The sequence below is a fragment of the Camellia sinensis genome, chromosome 9 (genome assembly GCF_055761805.1).
Source record: "Camellia sinensis isolate YWXY chromosome 9, ASM5576180v1, whole genome shotgun sequence".
NCBI lineage: Eukaryota > Viridiplantae > Streptophyta > Magnoliopsida > Ericales > Theaceae > Camellia > Camellia sinensis.
The window spans coordinates 5620001-5643734 of NC_138969.1; the positions used below are offsets into that span (position 1 = coordinate 5620001).

The 23734-nt window shown below is 36.9% G+C and overlaps 2 protein-coding genes across 3 annotated transcripts in view; one reads left to right on the forward strand and one right to left on the reverse strand.

The window, feature by feature from the left end:
- The window catches only part of LOC114261590 (potassium transporter 10), a 10936-nt gene extending 8883 nt beyond the window's left edge, over window positions 1–2053 (forward strand). For both annotated transcript variants that reach the window (XM_028201867.2, XM_028201866.2), the window contains one exon: window positions 625–2053. In XM_028201867.2, coding sequence (XP_028057668.2) covers window positions 625–1670 — 1046 coding nt within the window. In that variant the 3' untranslated portion in view covers window positions 1671–2053. The remainder of the gene's footprint in view (window positions 1–624) is intronic.
- Window positions 2054–7529: 5476 nt separating this feature from the next.
- Window positions 7530–19382, reverse strand: LOC114261591 (RAF-like serine/threonine-protein kinase 24). Its single transcript, XM_028201868.2, has 9 exons — window positions 19145–19382; window positions 14211–17540; window positions 14072–14143; window positions 11588–11740; window positions 11102–11265; window positions 10707–10854; window positions 10453–10575; window positions 8850–8937; window positions 7530–8007 (listed from the first exon to the last, which is right to left on the reverse strand). The coding sequence occupies exons 2-9, from the start codon at window positions 17253–17255 to the stop codon at window positions 7805–7807; spliced, it is 3996 nt and encodes a 1331-aa protein (XP_028057669.2). The 5' UTR covers window positions 17256–17540; window positions 19145–19382; the 3' UTR covers window positions 7530–7804.
- Window positions 19383–23734: the final 4352 nt, after the last annotated feature.

A 23734-nucleotide genomic window follows, 5' to 3' on the forward strand; every position in this document is an offset into this window, starting at 1 on the left:
TTTTTGGGGTTGCCCATATGTTAAAAGCCTGATGCAGTGGATGCCAGACTTGGTTCTTTTGCTGTATTTTAGAATTATTTCTCTCTCTCTCTCTCTCTCACACACACACACACGTGCACATCTACCCTTCTTGCTCTCCATCTCTTCTTCCCTTTACACTTCAGTCTTCCCTCTGCTCGGTTCCTTTCCTGCTTTTGAGTTTGAGGAAGCTTTGTGTTCCATTTTTCTTTTTTTTAATTTTAGGTGTTGAATTTAGAAGTCAGAAATTGTTCCATATTCTTGTTTAGACATATGATTCTTTCCTCGTGAACTCTTTTAATACACACACACACACACACACAGATTTTATGTTCTTTGTATTTATGGAGGATATTCTAGTTTTGCAAATGCTTGAAATGGTTAAACAAGATCTCAAATTCTTTTTGTCTGTTATTCAAAGGATGTTCATTGGAGCCCTATTTCCTTACTTTGTTTATTTAAGAACATATTTCATTCATGTCATATTTCATTCACACTAATAAAAAAAAAATCTAGTTCAAATTCATTGGCTCACACATTTTCTCTTTCCCTCATGAAATTGGAAACCATACTAAGTTTATAACATTATATCTCATGTCACAACAGGTACAGCGGTTGTGATAGTTATGCTGGCAACCACATTCCTCATGACTTTAATCATGTTATTGGTATGGCATTGCCATTGGATTGTCGTTGTTATCTTCACTGCTTTATCTCTGGTAGTGGAGCTCACTTACTTCTCTGCTGTACTTTTCAAGATCAATCAAGGTGGGTGGGTCCCACTTGTGATTGCAGCGGGCTTTCTAGTTATCATGTGTGTCTGGCACTACGGTACAGTGAAACGCTACGAGTTTGAAATGCACAGTAAGGTCTCAATGGCATGGATTCTCGGACTGGGACCCAGTTTAGGACTGGTCCGTGTCCCTGGGATAGGGCTTGTGTTCACTGAGTTAGCAAGTGGGGTCCCTCGTATCTTTTCTCACTTCATCACAAACTTACCGGCCATCCATTCCGTTGTTGTCTTCGTGTGCGTGAAGTACCTTCCGGTGTATACCGTCCCGGAAGAGGAGAGATTTCTCGTAAAACGGATTGGACCCAGGAATTTTCACATGTTCCGCTGTGTTGCAAGGTACGGTTACAGAGACCTCCATAAGAAAGATGATGACTTTGAGAAAAAACTCTTTAACAACCTCTTCATGTTTGTCCGGCTTGAATCGATGATGGAAGGGTGTTCAGACTCTGATGAGTATAGCTTGTACGGCCAACAAACCGAGCGGTCAAAAGACTTTCTGTTGTCAAATAATGCCGACACCACAGCTTCGTGCAACATTGACCTCACGATTTCATCGGTGGACTCGATCGTGCAGGTAAAGTCTCCGATGCAGGCTAGTCAGACCATCACATCGTCAGGGCAGACAAGCAACCACTCAGAGGTTGACGAGTTGGAGTTCTTGACCAATTGCCGAGATGCCGGGGTGGTGCACATACTTGGGAACACGGTGATAAAAGCTAGTAGAGATTCTAGGATATATAAGAAAATTGCAGTTGATTATATATATGCTTTTCTTAGGAAGATTTGCAGGGAAAATAGTGTCATTTTCAATGTTCCTCATGAAAGTCTCTTGAACGTGGGGCAGATTTTCTATGTATGATTTTCTTAAGGGAAATTGAGATGAAATAAGAATAGAATCATGTTTTGAAGTTAGGGTTGAACTGATTTTCTTAAGGGAAATTGAGATGAAATAAGAATAGAATCATGTTTTGAAGTTAGGGTTGAACTGATACATTTTTTTTTAGTCAGTGCCCTTTACATGTATGTAAGTTTTGTTTGGTGGAGGCCCTTTTAGAATTGGCAGTAGAAAACTAAATGGAGACCTTGGCTTCGTTTGGGAAGTTGCTATTTTAGTAGGCTATTTTAGTTTTTAGTTATTTTAGTAGGCTAAAATTTTTGTGTTTGGGAAGATGATTGGATTTTTTTATGGTTGGATGTGATGTTTGTGAGAGAAAAAGTGAAATGATTATGGGTTTGATGTGATATTTTGTCTTATTAGCTATTTTAGTATATTTTGTCTTTTTGTGAATTTTAGCCTAAATTAAGTTATTTTTTTTCTTCCCAAGAATCGGAAATGAGTAAATTCATGTGTAAGATTAGATAATTGGGATATACAATGGGAAGAGAGAGAGAGAGAGAGAGAGAGAGAGAGAGAGAGAGAGAGAGAGAGAGTCCCTGTTTTTATTAATAAAAAAGAGATTAGAAACACTCCATGCTTTTATTTTTTTATGCGAAAATAATTTTCAAAATTCGAAGAAAAGGGTGTTTAAAGATTTTTTTTTTTTTTTTTTTTCAAAAAAGCCATTTTTTAGAAAGGGTTTATCAAACAAAATCAATATTCTAAGTTGATCGTTCTGGCCGATGGTTTCATCAGTTTCTATTGAGTAGGACTACAAGCAAGCCAAACCGAATGGTATCGAACCCAGTCGAATGGTAACAATAAGTTGTTCATATTTAATTTGAATTGAGTCGAATGGTAATAATAAATTGTTTATATTTAATTTGAAAACTTAATGAGGCCTTGTATGGAAAGTAATAGTTTTAACTTACAAGTCAAAAAGTTATTAAAAACCAAAAAACTTATAACCTATATCAAAAAGTCAAAGATTTTATTTTCTCTCTATTTTTTACACATCTTTTCGTAAAAAATCAAAAAATCATTTCAAACATACAAGTTTTTTTTACCTCATATTTTAACCAAAAAACTAAAAAATTACTAAAATAACATATTTCCAAACAAGGCATGAGTTTTAAAATGTGTTTAAATTTGACTTGTTTATCTTTTGAGTCAAATCTCAAACGAAATTTTACCAAGCCTAACTCAAGCAGAGTTTTGGTGCGTATAAATTGAGCTTACATTGTTCAAGTTTGAAATTGTTTAAATATAATAAGGCAATTTGAAATGAATTTTTAACTGAACCAAAGATGAATCAAGCTGGACTATCTCGGAAATGATGATTGTTTTGGCATTCCTGTCATTGTTCTCTAAGGTCCTAATGTGGTCATAGCAAATGTTTCCAATTTTTTTAAAATGATTGAATTTTCATTTCCTCTTTCTCCCTCTCTCCCATCGGGAGTGGGTTGTTGGGGCTTGGCAGTACCTTCATTTCTACCTTTAAAATAAATAAAAAACAAACAAATCAAGTGGTGAGACTCGCTCATAAATGCATGTGAAATTCACTCATGCATAAAAAATGTGATTGTATGTAGCATTTTTCTTACAGAAAAGGAAGGTCTCAAACACCTTTACTCACCATCTCTCTGTCCCAACAAATAAAATCAAACAGAAGAAAATGAAATAAAAATAGCAACATACATTTATTCCATTACCCAAAGAACCTTGCAAGCTGATGAATGCATCCAGAGCTGAAGGACACGAGTTCCAAAATGAATAATACTGCTAAACAAGCTTTACATACACCAAACACATGGACTCCCCCATCAAAATGGTTCAAGGTAGATGCAAAGGCATACAAAAAAATCAATTGAGCTTTTAGTGACACAGCAAGGATATACATTTTGGAACTGTTAAAAGGATTATGATCGCCAAATGGAGAAGACCGTGGCAGTTGTTGGTCAAGAGGTCAGGAATGACTGACTAGGGAAAGAGAAAGGATCAAAAGATGGTTGAACAGGCTGTTTTAGTTGAGGCAAAATACGCCGTCTGTAGGAGTTCATTATTCACTAGAATGATCTGTTGTTGGAGATCAGTCATTAGCAGTTCTAATGAAATGACCCCTACACTGATGACTCCCATATGATGGTGCATACAAAAAAATGACTGAGGCACTTATGTACTATACATTATTTTCATAACAATGCGATGTAAGGCTTCGCTTCAGATTCTAGGCTTGGCTTGTGGTTACCATAACTAAAATCACATCCAAACACAATTTAAAAATAATTTTTATTAATTTGCACTCTTACCTCTTATTTTCACTTTGTTAGAATTTCCCATCTTTACCTTCACCTACCTCCACTTCACCACACACTCCACTTCACCTAACCCACTATCACCTCCACTACACCTACTACCACATTTTCTTCTATATATAGATTGTATAGGAATTGTAATTAATCAATCTTGTAAGACATCAATCAATAATATACATCAATTTATTTTTTTCATGGTATCAGAGCAATAAGATTTAGGCCCGTATTTTGTTTTCTCACCGGCGGGCAGCCGGCCGGCAACCTTGCCTTCGCTGCCCGCTGGAATTTTCTACACATACCTTCACTTTCCCGACCTCTCTACACTCTCCTTCGTCTGAAAGTTGAGAGTGCCTCAGCTCTAGTGGGTCGTATTGCATGTTCCATGCTCCCACTCACAGCATACTTGGTTTTAAGATCAGCATGCATGTTACAAGCCCCAGAACCTTCTCATTACCGCCGCCGGAGTTTTGAAAATCTCCGTTGTTTTGGCCTCTCCGCCTCGCCGGAAAACCAACTCCACCGCAAGTGCTCCAAACCACCTGCGGAACTCCGGCATACACCTCCCCGGAAGTCCTCCGCTGCCGCGGCTTCGACGGCGCAAAGGCCGACGCCTGGTCTATCTCTCTCAGAGCATTGCAGAAGTTGGAACTTGCACAATTCACTTCTGATAACAACCATTTTCTCGCTCGTTCTCTCTTGGGGTTAGCTTCTCAGTACTCCAAAAAGAAAACCAGAAAACAAAAGGACAGAACCATACCAGTCCATCTTCAGGCAAAATATGGTTAGAGTTTTGACTCTTACTTGGGCTTTTGATTTAGAAGGCCAGATACAGAAGCACAATGTGTTGACTTGTAACTACATTTCTCACAGCAAGACTGAAGCAATTCAATGACGTTAAGGCACACGGCTCTTTGATCTGCTGTGCCATCTCTTTTCTCTCTCTCTAAATTGAAACTTGCAAACACACACACTGCTCCACTTCAAGCACTTTCTTTTATTTTAATATATATATATATATATTTTATAATATTTTACTCAAAGCACCCACGTTGCTCCACTGCCATATATCTTTTTAAAGAATAAATACAACCCAACCCATGTGCTGGTTCCACCCAAACCAATAAAATAAATCAATAAATAAGCCACAGGCCATTCACTTCACTTTTCTTGTTCTTATTATTTACACTTTTTCTCCACCCAAGACCATCATCACATTTTCCACCGCCCACTTTATTTTTTAATCAAACTTTATTTTTTTATTCTAAACCTTCATTGATGCTCTCAGACTGTTTCCCACTTTTTTTTTTATTATATATATATATATATATATCTTTTTTTATTATATTAAAAAAAAAAAAAAAAAAAAAATCATCTCTCCTCCGTTTGATTTCCAACTCCATTCTTTTTTATTTATTTTCTCCATCCACTTTGCTTATTTCCCCCATCTTTCATTTTGATTTCACATATATTCTTATTATCTCTTTCTTTATTTTTTCTTTCACATTATTTTTAATCTTTTTCCAATTCAATTCATACCATATAGCTTTGCACACCAAACCATATTTTATTCATCTCAGGGATCCACCCCGATCACAATTTTACACCAAAAAAAAAAAAAAAAAAAAAAAAAAAACAACAACCACACCCACAGTGGGATTTTTCTTCTCTACTCAGCCGCCGGTCTCTTCTTCTTGCCTCCGTCCTGGGCGGTCCTTGACGGTGCGGCCTCCGTGTTTCCCACGCCGCCGAGCACGTTCACTCCCCCCTGCTCCTCTACTACAGCATATGGTGGACCTCCAAATCGGAACATCACGGTGGCCTTCCGCTTCAGCTCCTTGTTTTTTGCCTTTAGCACACTGATCTCTGCTCGCGCATCCTTATACATGCGTTGGAGCAGAGCCAGCTGGGAGTTTAACTGCTGCACCTCATTTGTCCTACTCTGCAGCCGGTTCGACAGGTTTGTGACCGCCGTCATGCTTTCCACACATGCCTTCAGAGTATACTGATTGGCCTCCACATCCGACTGCACCGCCATTTTTTGCTCCACCGACCGCATCGGAAAGTTCAATGGAGCAAAACCAGAGGTGTTTGGTTGAGATTCACTGGCCACCGCACCAGTTATTTCTCTTGTGGGCTCGTTCAGTTCTGGAAAGAGCGTGAGCAGGTTCTGGGTAGCTGGACGGGAAGAAGAGGCCATGTTTTGGGTTGCTCAGTGTTTCAGCGCAGGGTTTACAGAGTGTTTCAGACTGCCAAAATTCAGAGGTTTCCAACTGGTTTGCACAGCCTCTGCCTCAACCTTGGTTAAATAGCCAGGGCCGATCCGCGCATCGCGCGCCACTTGCCGACAGACGACACACGGGCACGCAAGCCAAGGCGCCCACGTGCCTCGCCATCATGTCCGGCACGCTTTTTGATGAATTGGGCACGCCTTTTGATGGCACGCCTTTTGACAAAATTGGGCACACCTTTTGAGGGTGCGACTTTTTTAAGGGTCCGACAAGACTCTGTAAACTGTCCCGACATTGATTCCGGTTAGCTCCTTTAGGGGTCCGACAAGACTCTGTAAACTGTCCCGACGTTGATTCCGGTTAGCTTTTACAAGGGTCCGACAAGACTCTGTAAACTGTCCCGACATTGATTCCGGTTAGCTCCTTTAAGGGTCCGACAAGACTCTGTAAACTGTCCCGACATTGATTCCGGTTAGCTCCTTCATGGGTCCGACAAGACTCTGTAAACTGTCCCGACATTGATTTCGGTTAGTTACTACAACGGTCCGACACGACCCCATAAACTGTCTTCTACATCGGTCTGACACGACCACACAGTGTCCTGCTACATCGGTCCGACATGACCCCATAAACTGTCTGCTGCAACGGTCCGACATGACCCCATAAACTGTCTTCTCAATCGTTATGACACCACCATACAGTGTCCTCTACAACGTTATGACACCCCATACAGTGTCTTCACCAACGGTCTGACACGACCATACAGTGTCTCCTATCCTTTTTTATTTTTATGTATTTTCTTGTTTTGTTACTCTCTCCAAACTCAAGTTGGTTAGTTTCTCTCCTCCTTGAGTTTGCGGGGGGCTGTTAGAATTTCCCATCTTTACCTTCACCTACCTCCACTTCACCACACACTCCACTTCACCTAACCCACTATCACCTCCACTACACCTACTACCACATTTTCTTCTATATATAGATTGTATAGGAATTGTAATTAATCAATCTTGTAAGACATCAATCAATAATATACATCAATTTATTTTTTTCACACTTCTTTTTTTTTTTTTTAATGTTTGACCAATGAGAATGAACATAGAAAACACCCAACTTTCTTTAACTCGGATGAGAAGGTTTAATATTCATCTTCAATCACAACAAATGGATCACCTTTTTCTTCTCTCCTTACTAAAAGTTCAGCCAAAACTGTCACTACCACATTCAGAACAAACCTCCCAATTTACATGACTCATTTTGAGAGAAAGAGAGAGCAAACAAAAGAAAGAAAGAGCTATGAATGCAACAAACCAAGACCCACACTTTCATTTTCCACAGATGCAAATAATAGCTTTACATGTAGTAACATTTCTTTGGGTTTTACACAAGACAATATATACTTTCTCGAATGATAATCTGAAACCAACAACATAGATCCTCAGTCTTAACGGAAGCCCATTCTCCCTACTCATATGTTACACAACTTCGCGGATTTAACGAAATTAAACAACTTCCCATTATAGAGCATAATAGTTTTTTAGAAAAAAAGGGTTCACTGGGGGGACATCCAACTGTACTACTTGGTTACCTGGTTTTGTGCCGGATGACCCTGTGGTTTTGTTTGACAAGCAGCAGACATCACACGTAAGCGTCCAGCAATTTCTGTGAACGAGGGGCGTGCAATGGGATCGGGGGCCCAACACTGCTCCATTAGCAATTTCCACTCAAGGTCACAGTAGTTTGGCACATGTGGCCTCAATGTGTTATTCACAATTCCTCCTGCAACCAAGGAAAGGAGAGAGGTAATCAAACTACATGAATCTGGCTTTACAATAGAAAGCGAAAGACGTGAATTTCCACCTCTACAATGTGAGATTACAGCCTCAAGCATTAAGATGAAATGTGTGCGTGTGCACGCGTGTTAGACAGAGAGAGAGAGAGATTATATACATTCTGTAAGCACACCATCATTATATCATACAGACAATAGTTGGCATTTCTCTCAGATTAAATCTATACTACTAGTATGAAAAGCATAAACAACCTAACTCTACACATTTCTTTTTCCAAAAAGATTAGTTTCATGTGTATCTAAGTGATGGACACAAATGCCCCTCAAGTGTTTGAGGCGTGTCCAGGTCTAAAACAATTTTAAAAATTACACAAATAATAGGATATGTCCAACAAGTGTCCAATACGTGTCGGGAAGTGTCCAACAAGTGTTGTTATTTGACACATACACACCAACTTCTTAGAAGTGTAGAGGAACCAAGCTTAAGTGTCGCAAGGTGTAGAGAATAATGTAGAAAGTAGAGATTTAGAGAAACCATAACACAATGTTCAATTCATATAATTGCAAATTGGTTCACTTTTGTCTAAAATAAAAATTGGCCATCAGAAACCTTATATAACCTTGCAAAGAATCAACTCTCCTCATTGTCTTCAATATGTATAACAAAAGTAGATTAAAATATGTTGTTTTGAGGAGTTCAGGGTAGCAAATAGAACCAAATTGAGCATGGACAGGAGCTCAAGCACGTATTCCCTTCTAGTTAAGTAGACATACTGAGCAAGAGAGAAAACATGAGAGGAATGAGAGGGGAGATAATTTATGAACAAACCTATGATCGCTCCATAATGCATATTTGCATAAGGCTCCTCACCAGTGAGAATCTCCCATAGGACAATACCGAAGGAGAAGACGTCAACCTGCCACCACCAAAAAAGTAGGTCACAAATACTTTCAAGGAGCATCTTTAGTATATTTTTCCATTGTCTCTTTTTTTTTTTTGATAAATAATAAAATTTTATTGAAAAAGCATCAAGATAATGCAAAGAATACAAAAAGACCAAAAGAGGAAAACAAAACTCAACTAACCAATTATATCATCCAAAAAATCTAATAAAGTAAATAAATCCGGATCAACTATACACTCCAGCCAACTATACAAAGTAACTAAGAACTGATTTTCCATCCACGACACCGAATGATAAATTTCTTGAAAGTTCTCATGTTCCTTTCCAACCAAACCAGCCACAGCAAACAAAAAGGCACCAACGACGACACCCATCGCCAACGCCGCCCAACCCGAGTCCCCCTCCAACTCCATAGCATGTCCACAACCTACTGTGGCTGCACCCACATAATCCCAAAAAGAGAACAAGCCAGCTCCCAAAGTCGCGAAGCAACAGAACAATGAAGAAATAAATGATCAACCAACTCCGCATCAACACAACACATACAACGTCGATTCACTATCACATGCCCTCGACGAACCAAATTATCAATTGTAAGATTCCGACCTAAAGTAGCCATCCATAAAAAGAAAACCACCTTAGAAGGAACTCGAGGCACCCAAATAATCCTCCAAGGAAACGCACCTTCCACCTCCCCCACCAAACTCCAATAAAAGGACCAAACAAAAAACTGACCTTAGCCCCCACCACATTCCAAACTAGCGCATCTTCCTCCCTACCCAAGAGCCCCAACCCATACAGAAAACCGAACAACTCCCCTTTTTGTCTTTCTTTTAACAACTCTGAATCTTTCTTTTTATACTCTCATTCAATTTCTTCTATCATTTGAATAAATTGATTAACCAGCTAATGAAAATTTTTGCAAGGGCAAACTTGAGGAAATTTGGATGAGAAAATGACTGATAATAACCATCTGAGCTACCAAGTTTTTTAGTCATTAACAACTTAACATTGGGAAACTACATCATTTAAATCCATCTTCATTTAAATTCTTCTTTTGATTAAATTAAATGTTTATCAAAACAAAGTTCAACGACTAATGACTCAAGTTATGCATTCTATTAAGTCACCAATTTTCCCAAAAGCTTAAATTGTTAAGAAATGGGCCCAACAATGTATGTCACACTATCCAACACCCTCGCTCATGTGCAACCCTGTCTTGCACGTGGAGAGACAACCAGAAGGAGAAGTAAACAACCAAACAAATAAGAAGAAAGCAAATGGGGAACAAATACCAAATGTCAACAGAGAGACTTAAACCAAGACCTCTCTTAACCTAAGATCTGATACTAAGTTAAGTCACCAATTTTTCCAAAAGCTTAAGCTGTTAGGAAATTGGCCCAACAATGTATATTAAGCTATCCAACACATTCATATTCTTCTGGCAAGTTTTGAGAGAGATCAGCACGTACAAACAGACCTTCCTTTCATACCACTATACATAAGATATGATTTGTAAGACCTTACCTTCTCAGAAACCTTACTGCTGCTACCATTTAATAGCTCTGGAGCCATCCACGGAAGGGTTCCCCTAACACCTCCAGTAACCAATGTATTTCTTTTGATTTTTGACAATCCAAAATCACCCACCTAGAGAAAGAATAGATTAGATATTAATTTTCTTTGGAATCAGAAAGCATGAAAACATCTTGACCCTATTATGCCTCCAGAAAAGATAAAAACATATATTTAAAAGAATTGCAATACCACCAAGTGGTTACCTTGCAAATGGGTCGTAAAGGATCTTTCAAGTTCACCAGGAGGTTATCACATTTTAAATCAAAATGAACAATATTCTTTGAATGCAAATACTCCATTCCAAATGCTGCATCCATTGCAATTATGAGCCTCTTGCGACGATCAAGCTGCCTGTACATTTATGTAAACATATAAAGGACAAAGAAGATGAAGGAGAAAGTGCTTCGTGCAGTAAGGTAGTCTTTGGTTCACTACAATGATTTTGGACCGGAATGGAATGGTAATTCCTTGGCCATTCTCGTAATTACCGAACCAAATATGGGAATCAGTAGTCCAACAGAATGACCATTCCATCCTAACCTTCATTCCAGTGAACCAAACACTGCATAAGTACAACGTTTAAAGAATTAGACATTACCTTTCCTTGGAAACCAAAACATGTCTAAGAGAACCATTCACCATGTATTCTGCCACAGTGGCAAGTGTTCCTCCTGGTCCATCCTGCACAACGCCATAAAATGCCACCACATTGGGATGGTGAAGCTTTGAGAGAATATCAGCTTCACGCCAGAACTCCAATGTCTGCAAATATAAATAGCTAGTTATCTAATGTGAAATCAGAAGAATTTATAGCAAATCTCAATCCTCTTCAATGAGACAAGGCTCTAGAAACAAAAGAACTTGCAAGGAAACATCCAAAATGCTTGATCTCAACTATATGCGATGAGCAGCACTATCCTTCCCTGCATTATGGTTTGTAGTCTATCCATCTTGCAATAAAAATCCAAATGATTAAGTAGGCTTCACAAGTTCAACAGCAACCTAGCTGGTCTATATAGCTCTGTTTTATCAATCAGTAGACAGAACGAAAAATGGTTGATAAGATGAATCAAAGGAAACTCACCAGTCTCTCTTGCTCAGATGAACGCCCAGTAAAACAGCTTTTCTTTATTCGTTTAATGGCAACATCTGATCCCCTCCATTTTCCATGATAGACTGTCCCAAAAGTTCCAGAACCCAATTCCCTCAACTCTTCAAGATCCTCATTCTTGATTATCTGCTTCAGCAATCAGATTTGACAATGAACTACAAGTGACTAAAATCGATTTAGCAGCTTCAATATCAATTAAACCAGTCTCCACATGTCAAATACTTTTTCTCAATGTGCATTAACTTAGATGAGTTAGAACTTCTAACACAGAGGTTAAGATGCAAAATTGCCCTTCAAAGCGAAAAAACCAAGATAACGAGAAACAGAGTTGGCAATGTCCGGGAAAAATAATTCTATAAAATTGGCTGACCAACAATATATAGTTTTTCACGCACTTGTATGAGCACCCAAACCATTTAAGGACAAAATAAAGTTTCACTTTTAAACAGCATAGAGGTTATAAAATTTTCTGTCATTATGCCTAATATTCCTCTGACAAACTAACCAACATGTTGATGCATCTTTTTATTTATTTATTTATTTTTATTATTATTTTTTTTTTTGATGACCGGGTGTCCTGGCCAACTTACGCGCATCTCGACTAATCCTGAGACTCACGCAAAGTGCCCCCTCCATGTGGATTAAGCAAAGCCAAAGGGCGTGGCCCCAACAAGCGGATTGCTCCTAATGGAAGTTGAACCTAAACTTTAAAGGGAGCACACCCCTAGGCCTCAAGTTGCACCCACTAAGCCAACCCCTTAGGGTTAACATGTTGATGCATCTACTACTCACCACAAATACAAAACCAATAGATTCGGGCATTACATGCATTTTATTGAAATTTGAAATATAGAAAAGCACTGTGAGCATACATAATGGTAGCAGCAATATTACAAATAAAGGTGGTGACCAGAATAGTGGCAATGGCAGCTGCAAAGGAGGGTAAAAGTGATATTCAGGTAGTTGCATTTGCAGTAATAACAATGGAAGCATTGATGTGAATGCAGTGGAAGTAGGAGCCAAGATACACCAATAATAGTGGAGGCCAAGGTGATACTCAGTTTTTTAAAGTGCAATTTATTTATGATTGTTGTCCAAATCATTGGTAATTATTCTGTGATGGCAGTGGCAACAACAGAACGGCTTGTGACGATTGTGGTTGTGACAGTGCTGACCTGCCATCAATGGCGAAGGTGTTGTATATGTTACAGGTATTTTTAGGGAATGGGGATGGTGGTTGCATGTTCATTGGTGATAGTAGTGGTTTAACAATGAGTAATAAAAAAAAATTTAAAAAAAAAATTATGCTAGTTTGATAATGCAAAAGAACTTTTAATGTGCAAACCAAACATACATTTTCTATCCAAAAATTTTCTCGTTCTTTGTCCTTCCCAAAGAAAAATAATACTATCAAATACTCTCAAAATAGCTCCTTAATATATGAGGACTATTAACTATTAACTGGTGGTGATCAAAAGAAGAGCAAGGAAAACAAATTCAAATAAGCAACCAAATTTGAAAATTTCTTGGTTTCAATCCGTACCCACTTGGACCAATTGAAATATTTTATAATCAAGTTTCTAAGCTTAGTAAAGTCTTTTATTATGATTAGTAAGTGACATATTAATTTGGTCAGTTTTCCATATGATTTGTTCAATTTTATAGTACAGGTGTAATTCCATATGATTTCTCAGTTTTTCATGTAGGCTACAGGGGTCGCCCATGGTCATCATATGGGTCAAATTATGCAATTGGATTTTATTATGGATCTTATTTGGTCTTAGATAAGTTTAAAAAGTCAGAACTCTAGCTTCCTTTTTTGGAATTCTAGTCCTAATTGGTGATGGAAGTTTTCAAAATCTACATAAAATCGTGTAATGCTTTTAATTCAATAAACATGATGTTTTAGAGAATGTTGTGAAGGTTTTGATACTCTTTTACAGATTGTGTGATACAATTCAAACCCTAATGGTGATGCTTGCGGAATCTAGGTGTGATGCCCAGACTTTTCCTTCTTGTCTTAGATTTTTGCACCTAATCTTCAACTTTAAGCTTTCTTTCGACCATAACAAACCCTATTCAGCAAATCCAATCCTCTCCTTCAAAAATACTTAAAGCCTAGCCCTTTTGAAACCCTAAAACACCAATATATTGTTCACGGGTTACTGTTCAAGGTCCCTCACCAAAATCCTTTTCTCTTTAGCCTAAACCTTTAATAACTAAACCCTAGAACAAACTGTGGCCATTCTTTCACTAAATCAAATTCTAACAGCCTAATAAACTTGAATTATATTTACTGGCATTGTATCATTAAGTATTAAAGATAGTTCTAAAATAACAAATTTGCATAACCTTTTTCACCCAGATGTCGAAAAGAAAAACTTATAGCGCTTGCTGTAGTGAATGCTATTATACCTCCAAGCTACCCTTTTTTTCCTCTTTTTGTTAAGTACATACCTGCAAGGTACTAAGATCAAGTTCTCCAGAAAGATCTACAAGGGGAGCATCCTGTGCCTCTACCTTCCCATCCTTCAAATAAGAAAATACATTAGAATAGTATCCTATGTATTATTGGATATAATGCTAATAAAAGTACCTCAATATCGGATGGAATCACCAGACCATCAAACTGTGTGCCTTCATTGTCATTAATTTGAGGACTGTTTTCTGGATGCAGATTCATGGTGCTAGGTCCAACAGCACCAGATGACTGAGGCTGAAAATTAGCCACATAATTGACATGGGAATTCATATGACCCAAGGCAACTCCTTCAGTTTTTAAAGGTGGAAAACCATAATCTATTGAATCTCCTTCATCGATCTTGGTAAGTGGGCTTGAGAAAACAATATGATCTTGATCCATAAGGGAAACATCTTTTCTAGTAGAATCACTTTGGACCAGCTTTTGGAAGAATGACCAACGCTTAGGATCATGGTTCTCCATGTTCAAGCTCAAGCCAGTTCCATCACCATGCAGCGGACTGATTCCAGCCAGGCGCTCAGAATTTCTAGCATTGGCAAAGGCATCAGACAAGAAATCAGGAGGGAATCGATCATTAATATCAATAAGGATATCCCCTTGCTCTGTAGTTCCAACATGTGCAGACTCTCCATGAGAAGGAGCTCTAATCTGGTTCTCCACCTGAGCTGGCTTCTTCACCTGAGCAAATGATCGTGCATCTCCCTCAGCATTATTCCCATTGTTCTTTTTAACAGTTATCTCACGCCAATGAGACTCTTGTGTCCTAGAAACGGAATCTTCCTTGCGTTTACCAGAAGGTCCTTGATTTACTGCTGGATTATTCACTGAAGAAGCTTCTTTGTTGATATCAGACTGATCTTTGTTATTATTCACAACTCGGGCCATTTCATGGCCATTCACAGGTGTAACTACTATGGGCTTTAACATAGAATTCGGAAACTTTGACTCAAAAGCCTCTTCAGAAATTTTGGAATTCATTTTGTCAACATTACCAGCAGCCTCATTATACTTGTGAGAATGTGTTGGTCCATCTTCCACAATTTGAGCATTCATATGCAGAGGCTTTACAGGTGAGACAGACTGTTCCGACTGGGAAGCTACGATCCTGTCACGCATCTTATCAACTGATTCTGCCATCTGCTGTGCCAGATCAGAACCTGCATGGCTTATAAAAACCTGAGGATCAAAAGAATCATCAGATTTAGACAACCGATTCAGTTCTGCCTGCTCCCTGGGAATTCTCTCCGAACGAAAAACCCGTTGAGGAAGCACTGGCTGTTCAAGATAGCTCAACTCAGCAGAATCGGCATTGAATTCACCATACCCGGGATCAAATGGTTTAGCAGATGAATTGAAGTGGTCATTTTCAATAAACTTATTTGAGTTCCCTTCATCTAAAGCTCCACATGGAATTGCATTCCGCACAGGGTCATCATGCTTCTTATGCTTTTCTGTAGGCAACAAAAATGTTCCTGTGTCTGCTGTAAATTTAGTATCCGAGGCTTCCCTAGGAATATAATTTGTAACAGAACTGTCATGCGGATGTGAAGAGACAGTGTAATCCTTTTCCAAATACAAATTTTTCCCATGTTCACTCATTTTCTGGGCTGAACCGTCTCTTTTCATTTTTGCCTCCTTCACAAGCCCTTCCTCTAAAGAGTGATTTTTTTCAAGTTCACTCATTGTCTGAACAATCCTATCTCTTTTCATTTTCTCCTCCACTGGCACTTCTGGATCCTGAGCATGAGAGCCATGGTATGTCTGCTGCTGAGCTGATCCTTCCTGTCCAGTCATATGCCCACGCAAAGGTGTCGAAACTAAATTTTCTACGACCTGTGCATATGTAGCAGGGCGAGAAACATAACCATATGGCAATGGAACAACAGATGAAGGAACAGTACTTTTGCCATCATGATGGAAGTTCTCTCTAGGGTGGAGAACAGGCAACGTATGCAATTGCCCTCCATTATCCACCATTTGACCATGGTAAGCCTGTGAGTTGGATTCTGAAGTATTAGAAGAACTCATTGCTACTGGCTGAGATGATACATTAGTTGATGAAGGCATATTAGTCGTCAAAGGTGCAGGTACAGCGCCAACTAATTCATCTGCAACTCGCTCTGTCTCCCTTTCAACATTCAAATGCAGTAATTCATCCAAATTGTTTCCTGAATTGCTTCCCATACCAATTGAGTTCTTTCTTGATCCTAGGTCCATGCCATTCACTGCAACTACGTATTGAAGTTCAGAATCACCCTCCACACTGCCCAGACCCAGCTGAGAATCATCAAAATCACTGCTAGAAAAGAGAAACATCCTGAGTTTCTGTGATCCTCCATCTTCAAGCAAACTACATTCCTCCATCATATTTTGTAGGTCCTCGTCACAAGAAACAGATACCAATGCATCAAGATCCTCACCAGGAAGCTGATATTTGATTACATGAACCTGATTGTAAATTGTCAATGTTTTCTGCATTAGCTCCTGCCAAGAAATGCCCTTGCTTATCCGAATGATACGTGTTTCACCTCCAACATATCTAAGCTTTCCGTCACTGGGACGGGGCATGATTTTGCCACCAAAACTGCAGAGAAACTTGATCTTTGTTGATGAGTTATCATAAACTTCTGAAGAGGCATAACCATGACCTCCCCGGCTGCTGTCATTTCTTAATGAGGTCTGAGGTACTGATAGCATGGACTCGTTGTACCCTTTGTCTTCATGTAGAGAAGAGCCCCTCCTTTCAGACTCTTGGACACGGCTTTTATCCATTGAGGAAATCATAGAGATATCTGATCCACTTTCGGAACCTGCATGACTGATTCCCAATATTCCCTTCAGATCTGTATAAATTATTCCACTGTTTGAATCCCCAGAAGGATTTGGAATGAAGTGATGCCTTGAATTCACCCTTTCCCGCATGAATTCAAGAGAAAATTCCTCACCAGTCTGAATAGAATAATTGTGTACAGGTCTAGCACCAACTGGTATATTGAAATCTGGAGGTCTCATATTAGTATTAATAGAACTTGAAGAATCCAGGAAAAAGTTTTGATTTGCAGAACCAAGTCCCTCATTTCTAGTTTCCACAGAACTGTATCGAACCTGCTCATAGGGTTTATGCTGCTCCATCATACCTCTTCCTGTATTTCTCTCCATTAGTCCAATTACACCAGTACAAATACCCCAGATGAAATGCCATAAATATCATAATGATGCATTATGAGCACAAACTTGGTGTCTGTGCTCATTCTAGTACATCACCAATCACAAACTTCGCTGGCTGAGATAAATATTTCCCAAATGACAGAATTGTAGTTCTCAACCAGGGATTCTGAAGAAATGCACTTTTCCTTATTTCTTAAATTAGTTACCCTAACAGAGAACTCCTCCAGCTTGAACAATAGTTTAGGCAATTGTTCTCCCCCGAAAAAAGACAGGAAACTGCAAAGCACAACACCAGGACAGAAGATGAAATTTCAGACTTCAGCAAATTTCACAGAAATCAAAATATAAATAAATGCAACAAGCTTTTAAAAAACAATAATAATAATAACGTACTGATATGACTGTAATTTACTTAAACCAAATTAACCAAACATTCACTACACCTGAAGAGGCAGGGGGCTATACAATTTTCAGTGTCACAATGGCCTTAACATTGTTTGATTATAGAATTTCAAGGAAAGAACTATGCAACACTAATATGATATCATTCCTGACAAAACTCCCATCATAAAATTATGATAAATTACTTCATGTAAGATTTACATGAGGATTATCAATTAAGTCATTAAATTTCTATTAGGAATCATTTCTAATTACAGAGCTATATTTCTTATTTTTAGATCTTTTCAGAAATGTAGGGATGAAATTTTGGGGCTTATGTCATTAGGGGCAGTTTATATCGTAAATCACTTGTTATTGGGGTTTTGTAAGGCCTATAATATATCCTCTTAGGGGGAAAGCAAATCAGGTTTAAGAGAATGAATAAAGGGTAAAATACACTGCCACCCCCATGTAACTCTGAAATAACACCGTACCCCCTCTTTTCTATGAAATCATACTGGCATCCCCTCTCAGTAACTGGCAGATCAAAGAACACGCCCTATTTATAACAAACATACACATAATCCCCCCTCCATTCTATATTGGTAGTCCATTTTTCATTGTCCCACGTTGTTGTCCACTTTGAGAGTTAACATACTTAATTTCTTAACCATCCTTAATTAACGCTTTTGAGAGTTAATGGATTGAATGATGTGAAAAGAAGAAGAAAAAATACAACAGTAGTGGATACCAATGTGTATATTTTACTGTGAATGCAATGAATTTTCTTTCTAGTAAGTCGAATTCTCTAAGATGGACTAAAAATAGGAGACATAAGAAGTATTTCATTATATCTATTCTATTATATAAAGCACACAACTCATAACATATTTTGAAGCTCCATCATGCAATTTCACATACCCAAATCACCTATATGCAACTGTCCCCATTTTTTATTTAAAATTTTGATTTCTTCAGCTTTTTTTTCCAACCGCTCATTTTTGCACACACATCACATGTGTGCATAGCCTTCTAGTATAAATATATGCATACATATATATAGAATTACCACACAACACTTACAAATAACTAAGTATATATACATTTACATGTAAAATATTTATTACAAAAGACTGAAGCGCCAATAACAGCAAAACAACGCCTTTAATCTACCAAAACCCTTAAATACCAACCATGAAAAGACCAAACAAGAACACCCATCAGAATCAAATCAAGTTAAGCCTCGAAAAACTAGCCCAAATCTTACAATACCCAAAATTCGAAACACAAACATATATGTTCCGATCATCAAATAAATAAAGTAATCAAATTTTCTTCAGAAAAAAACAATAGCTTTCAATTCGGATCAAAACAAAAAACAACTGAAGTGAAATTCACAGAAGTGAAAAAAAATTCAACAGTCGGTGACTCGAATTGATGAAAAAGAATACTGAAACAAATGGATTGAAAGCTATATGAATCTCAATCCGAATCAGTACCTGAAACAAACCCACCAAAGAAATACTCAGATACAAGAAGGGTTCAGCTCATGTCAGCAACAGCCATTATTGCCCCCAAAGTCACTCTCTCCCTCTCTCTCTCTCTCTCAAATGGATGTTCATCTCTCTCTCACTCTCTCCCTCTAAAATCACACATTTCTTAAATAGTAAACAGGGATGATGCTATTGCCAGGGAAGCTCTTGCTTTTGTCACGAAAAAGTACAACCATTCAAAAACGACCAGGTTGTAGATTTGGTCGGGCAATAATAACTCTTCACGTTGACATTTTTAACCCGACAAATTAGTTAAATGTACATTTTTAACTCTTCACAGTGACATTTTTCTCAAATTAGTTTATCGGAATCAAATAAATAAATAAAACAGTCTCTCTCTATCTAAAATAAAATTTATCTGTTAAATGTCGGTAATTTAGAATTGTGAAAAATGAGTGCTACTATTAATACCCTATAAATTATTTTGAACCTTTTAATTTTTAATTTTTTTTATTACAATAATAATTTCAAATAAAATTATTATAAATGACATAATTAATATTAGAACACCCCATCTCACAATTAAACTTACATATCCATTACATTATGAATTAAGATTTATGACAACACCCACCTCCATCAACACTTATCATTCTTCCCCAAATCCCACCTTCAAAACCTACCCACCCTCAAAACCTTGAAACCCCTTTAGCTGCAATATTTCGGCAGTAATAGTGGCAACTATTGTTAGAAATGGTTGGAAAAATTCTCGGTAAAATTAAATTTTTTTTCTAAATTTGGTCTATTTTTTAGGTGGGACCCGTACGTCGATTTTCGCGGGTCAAAGTGGTAACGTGTTCTATGCCGCGTTGTGATTCACATGGTATATTTGGCTGCTCAAAACCATTATCGAGTGAATGGGAAATTGAAACCAAAGTGTGCTCCATGAAAATGAAGTTTTAGTGGAAAATCCTTAAAGGATGAAAAATGGCTTATCCCACATTGATTTTGTGGGAAGTTTTGAATGGGTTTATAAGGCTTGGAATTGGAACTTAGGGTGTGCTCTAAGGGATATCCAAGTTTTATAGAGAATGAGGTTATGGGCAAAATGGACTAGACCCATTAGACCCAAAAATCACCACACGCGCGTCATTGTCCGGTCGGGTGAGCTGGGCTTAGGCATGGTTGGGTTGGGTTGGGCTTGTTCGGCCCAATAACATTTGGATTTAATTTTTTTTTTGAAACAAAATCTGTCCAACTGTCCAGAATTGAAATTAATTTCGAAATTAAACTGTTCCGATTTTTTCCTACACCTAAACAGGACCCTACGGTTTTTTATCTGTTCAAATTTGAATCTAACGGGTTTGTATCTGTTTATTCAAACTGAACAGGTATCATACCTGTTCAAACAGGTTTTGCACCTGTTTAATTCAAACCCAACAGCCATAAATTCTCTTTTAAATAGACAAGTCTCTCATTTGTTTCTTTACTCCAATTTTCGTACTTCTCCTCTGCTAAAATTCTCTGCATTTTGCTGCACATATTTTCTGTAAGAAAGAGTGTAAACACTTAGTGTGTTCGTTGGGCAAACAATTTGTAGTGCTGCTATTATTTGCTGTTGATCATTTCATCCTGGGAGATAGACGTCCACATTCTGAAAGCACCGAGGAGAGAACGAATCTGTTTTAAGGACACAGTTTGATCAGAATTTTATTCAAGAAATTAATCAATTAAGTTGATTATTTATTTTATGTTTTGTGTATTTATTTAAATCAGATTTTGATTTTGTTTTTGTAACAAAATAAAAATCTGTTTTTATTTATTTTATTTTATTTTCCTGGTTTGATTTTTGTAATCAAACTTGTTCTCTCATTTTTTTTATTTCTTATATATTCTATTTGTTGTTAAGTATACAACAGAATTAATTTTCTAAATACAGTAAAGATTGTCCAACAACTATTTGACTACCTACACTTCTCCAGCAATGACAATAAATAGAAGTCTTTCTGGTAATCGCAACTCTATAAGATGAAAGGAGTACAACAATAAAAGTTTAGAGGAGGTTTATAGGTTTGATGTTGTTTTTAACCAGTGGATATTAGGCTTATAAGGGTAAGTTTTTTGAAAAAAATGACAAAAATAATAAAATATGTTCGTCATTTTTTCGAGACTAAACTCTTGAACATATAATCGAATTTCAAGAACTCATGCTTGAACATTGTTTATTTGTTCGGGAAGGCGTTCCCAAACAAATAAGGTTCAGGAATGCAGATCCGAACATGAAAATTTCTTAGCACATTAAACGGTCAAAATTGTTAACACTTGTAGAAGTTTTCATTTTTGTAAGTTCGAGAATACAGACTTGAACATAGAAATTTCTTAACACATTGAATAGTCAAATTTTTTAACACTTGCATAAATTATCGGAAGTAATCCAAATCCATTACCAGGTTGAAAAGTTATTTCTTTATTACGTAGCTTTGATAATATTGCTACGTAATTCTCTGCTGAACTCATAATTTTATATTATCTACCAACAAAACTAACCAAACCAATTATTATATTTTTTTTTCCTGCAAGAGAAGAAATTACTACGAGGAAACTAAGAAATTATGTATATGTATATATATATATAGAGAGAGAGAGAGAGATAACAAATCAACTGTGACAATGGTGGATGAGGCCGCAGAGACCGTAATCACATTGACTGTTCTTCTTCTTGGTGGGTTTTGTTAGGATTTTTTAGAAGGATTTTTTTTTTTAGGTGTACATTCAATGGGTGAAATGTTTTCACAAACATAATTTTAATATTTTTAAAAAAAAAAATAAATTTTGAAAATTTTAAAATTTATAAGTAAAGCCAAAAAAAATAAAGGGTCTAAAATAATTCATACCACTCGTACAAAGAATGTTCCGGCAATAACAACTCTTTACATTGAATTTTTAACCCGACACAGTTCAAGTCTAAATCAAATTAGTTTATCAAAATCAAATAAATAAATAAAACAGTCTCTCTCTCTATCTAAAATAAAATTGTATCTGTTAAATGTCGGTAATTTAGAATTGTAAAAAATAAATAAAAAAGGTGGTCAATGAAAATGCTAAACCCACTTTGCTGAGTTTTAACCAGAAGAAATGTCCAATCACAGAGGTACAACTTGGCAAAAGTGGGTTCCACAGGACATGGTTTGGAAATGTGATGTTAGGGGTTGGGTGAGCCTTTGCATGTGTGTAAAAATGTCTAAATTGTTGAGAAATATGTTAGATTTACTGATTGTTGAGAAAAATGTCTAACTGGATTGAATTGAATGAATTGTTTCAATATTTTATAAATTTTAGTAGATAAGCATAAAGTGTGCTATCAATTTTTATTGATGTGTTTTCGTAAGTAGGTCAATTTTTTAGTTTTTTTTTTTTTTTTTTTTTTTAAATGTATAAAAAAAGTAGAGAGGTGGTGTAATTTAAAAAAGATAAAAAGTTAAAAAAATTGACTTTTAATTCAGTTGACAAAATAAGCCTTTAAATATAATAATGAATTTTTTAATCTATAACAATAAAATTCAATTACAAATTGAATCTTTTTTTTTTTTGTGTGTGATTGGGTTATTATTGGTTCCAAATATTTTAATTATGCTTGATTCCTATATTTTTTAAAAGTAAAAATTAGATTGATTTTTAATTTATCACGAAATTAAAGTTTATGAACAAACCTAGATTGTGTTAATTAGGCTTGCGTGTGTGCTATTTATAATGGACTAAATTTAATTTTCTTTTTCTTTTTGCTTTTCCCTCTGCATAATTTATATTTTTAAAATTACATTGTCACCCATTATCATCTCTTCTCAGCTAACCCCATTTAATGTGAGGAAAAAATCAGTATAATTCCTTTATTAAGTAGTCAATTTTCATTTAAATAAGTGGGAGAAAACATTCGTTATTGTCGTCATACTTACAATTATATCAGTTATTGTCCTTCATTTAAGACATCTCTTTATCTACCGATTATCATTGTTACTAGCTAAAATTCGACACCTTATCACCTCCACCAATTGAACCCATCAACCTTTCAACCAATCAATAATGGTGTTTTACAAAATAAATAAATAAATAAAATGCACTTAAATCCCAACATCCCCTGCAAATTAGCACTGTCACCTCCACTTATTATTACTACTACCACCTAGGCTATTGTTGGCACCCTGGTTTTTTACCATTTATGCTAAATCAGCATTGACACTCCTCTTCGTGCTCATTTCCATTCCAAATCATCGTTACTACCCTCACTTGTTTTGACATGGTTTTCGAAAAGAAGAGAATCATTGGATGTGCCATTGATGGATGTTCTAGTCCGCTCCTCCAACATTGCAACTCTTTTCATCGCATCACTTTCTCTAACATCATCATAGCTTAATACAAATTTAAAATAGTCATGTATTCCTTATTGATCGTAAATGTCCAATTGTAATGTTAGTCACCCGTATCTTAATATATTGTTATATTATTGAACTAACAACTTTGTGTATGGGAGTTCTATGATCTCACTTTGTTTGGAGTTGATTAATTTACAGTAATCCAATCAAAATGACCGATGTTCTT